Below are 2,685 nucleotides of genomic sequence, written 5' to 3' on the forward strand. Positions count from 1 at the left end.
GCCTGCTTTAAAGATCTCAGGTTGGCCCTAGCACATGGCTACCGTCTAGGGGTGTGGACAGTAGCCAGTTTGAGAAACGGGTCTGTTACTCGCCCAGCCTGGTGCTATTGCCTGGGGATGCAGCAATGAACAAGACCCAGGGGCTCTTAAGATGAAGAAGGCAGATGGAAAAGGGGACCTCCAGGACAGAGCTCTGGAGTGGTGTGGGGGAAGAGGGACCCATACTTCCTCCCTGTCTCAATGCAGGCACCTGGCCAAGAGAGTGCAGGTGGGCTCCCCTGGGTGCTGCATCATCACCAAGATGCCCATCTTGAGGGAAGAGGGTGAGTGAAACGCAGATCGGGGTGGGGTGGGGGTGCGGCCTGCGGACAGCCCAGACAGTGTTCCTCAGTGCTCAGGTGGGACGTTTCAGGGATGAGATGGAGACACCATGGCCTCCAGCCCTAGCCCTGGCATCTGGGAGACTCCTCCAGCAACTTTGAGTCCTGGGATTTCCCCTGAGCCAATTCTTTGGGTCAAGGAACCCTACTGGTATAGTGACTATTCACTGGGCTGCTAACCCCAAGGTCAGCAGTTCAAAAACATCAGCCTCTCCTCCAGAGATAGACAGGGCTCTCTACTCCCATCAAGAGAGAGTTGCAGCAATCCACAGGGGCAGTTCTACCCTGCCCTCCAGGGCTGCCACCAGTCAGTATGGACTCGATGACAGTGAGGTTGGTTTGTTTTCGTTTGTTTGTTTGTTTGTTTGTTTAGGAAGGTTCTTGGAGTCCCTGAATGCCCACTCAAAGGTTGAAGGTTCCGGTTCACTTTGAGGTGTCTTGGAAGTAAGGCCTGGTGATCTACTTCCAAACTATCAGCCATTGAAAATCCTATGAGCACAGTTCTACTCGGGCACACACGGGGTCTGGGATGTGTTGAGAGAGCTTCTGGGGGTGCGTGGGGCATGGGTATGCAGCTTTCCGACCTCCCCTTCCCCCAGATGAGATTGAGCCTCCCCCGGTGTTTGAGAAGAAGCCCTTAGAGTGGGAGGAGGACATGCAGCTCCTCACCAGGTTCCTGAAACGTAAGGTGAGGAGAGGCTGCTGCCAGCCCCATCCCCTCGGGCTCCCCAGGGACCCCTGGAGCTGTAAACTCTACTGTAGAGCTGGCTTTGGGGGCGGGCGGGTGGCTGGGAGACCCCCACAGCGCAGGGGCCTCCTGGGGCCTGGGTGGGTGGGGATGTCCCCAGCTCTCTCAGCCTCTGGCGCCCGGCGTCCCAGCAGGAGGAGCTCCGACTCAGCCACGCCAGCTACCTGCGCCACCACCCCGAGGCGAGCGCGCTCATCTCGGACTTCCTGCTCTTCCTGCTGCTGCGCCAGCCGGCCGACGTGATCACCTTCGCCGCCGAGTACTTCGGCCCCTTCTCGGTGCACAGCCTGCCGACCCCCGCGCTGCGCTCCTCCCACCGGCCCAGCCCTTTCCGCCCGCAGCCCCTGGAGGGGACCTTCAGCCAGGCGTTCCCGGAGGAGGACTAGGCGGCCCGCGCGCCCGGGACCCGCTGCGAAGAGGATGCTCTCCCCGGGCCGGGCCGGGCCGCGGGGTTGGTGGAACAAACCGGGCCCGCCCGCAGCGCTGCGCGCGCCCAGCAGTCTGATGTCGGGCTAAACAGACAGTCCGCCAGCAGCAGCGTTGATGGAGTTAATTAAAGGCTGTCTCGGAAAGGCTATTTGGTCAGGAGTCCCATTTTACAGAGAAGAAACTAGAGGCACAGAGAAGTTACGGAACTCATGGTCTCAGCGGGTAGAGAGGCAGGACTCCAGCGCAGAGCCTTCACCCTTCCCTTAGTGTGGATGGCAGGTGTGTGAGTCCGGGTGCTTTAGTGAAGCAAATCCACAGAAATTCATGTATAAGAGAGAGTTTTATATAAAGGTTAAGTGCACATCAAGAAAACATCCCAACCCAGTGCTGCTTGAGCCCCTAAATCCAACATCAATCCATTTGTCCGACACCAATCCACAAAGTCCTCCTCCATCTCACAAAACACGCACAGTGATGCCATCTCAGGGTTGGCAGGGGTCTCCACACAGCTGCTCCAGCACCCAGGGCTGCATCGGGTAGGTCCATGTGGCTTCTCAGGGATGTCTTGCAGGCAGTGAGCCTTGTCGGCTGAAGCAGGGAACTGGCTAAGGCAGCTGCACCCTGGTCCGACCACCACAAAGCAAGAGAACCTAAACTGGAAAGGTGAGGCTCACCGAGCCATTTATTCCTCCGCCCTTCAATTAACCCCACATGTGTTTATCGGCCAGGTTGGCACAATAAACTAAGTACCTCAGTGGGGTACAGGTGCCCCCTGACACAGAATCCTCCTGGAGACCACCAGGCGTAATTACCCACCCCTACACTGAAGGAACCCCTTCGGCCTTGGCACTTCCTCACACTTCCCTCCTCAGCTCTCATGGGCCACTTCCTACCCAGGAACATAAAGTCCCCAGATTGTGTGGCCGCCCACAGAGAGGAACTCCAACTGCATGGCTCCCCAGAAGCTTCTGTCCCAGCTTCCTGGGACCCCAAACTGTGCAGCATCCTCAAGTCTCCCTCCCATGGCCCCCAGCCAGAGGAGCACCCTCACTCCATGAGGTCCCATTACCCAGTGTCTCCCTGTGAAAATGGATGGGCAGGTGAGGGCAATCTCTCTTCCAGGTCGGT

At 58.2% G+C, this 2,685-nt stretch overlaps 1 protein-coding gene across 2 annotated transcripts in view; it reads left to right on the forward strand.

Annotated features, from left to right (window-relative positions):
* Positions 1 to 1,528, forward strand: part of LOC101659097 (ciliogenesis associated TTC17 interacting protein) — a 7,031-nt gene extending 5,503 nt beyond the window's left edge. For both annotated transcript variants that reach the window (XM_004701789.2, XM_045296002.1), the window contains 3 exons: positions 247 to 323; positions 980 to 1,068; positions 1,263 to 1,528. In XM_004701789.2, the coding sequence (XP_004701846.1) occupies positions 247 to 323; positions 980 to 1,068; positions 1,263 to 1,514 (418 nt within the window). In that variant the 3' untranslated portion in view covers positions 1,515 to 1,528. The remainder of the gene's footprint in view (positions 1 to 246; positions 324 to 979; positions 1,069 to 1,262) is intronic.
* Positions 1,529 to 2,685: the final 1,157 nt, after the last annotated feature.

This window comes from Echinops telfairi, unplaced genomic scaffold, assembly GCF_000313985.2.
Source record: "Echinops telfairi isolate 266 unplaced genomic scaffold, ASM31398v2 ScPeMD7_3;HRSCAF=10, whole genome shotgun sequence".
Classification (NCBI taxonomy): Eukaryota; Metazoa; Chordata; class Mammalia; order Afrosoricida; family Tenrecidae; genus Echinops; species Echinops telfairi.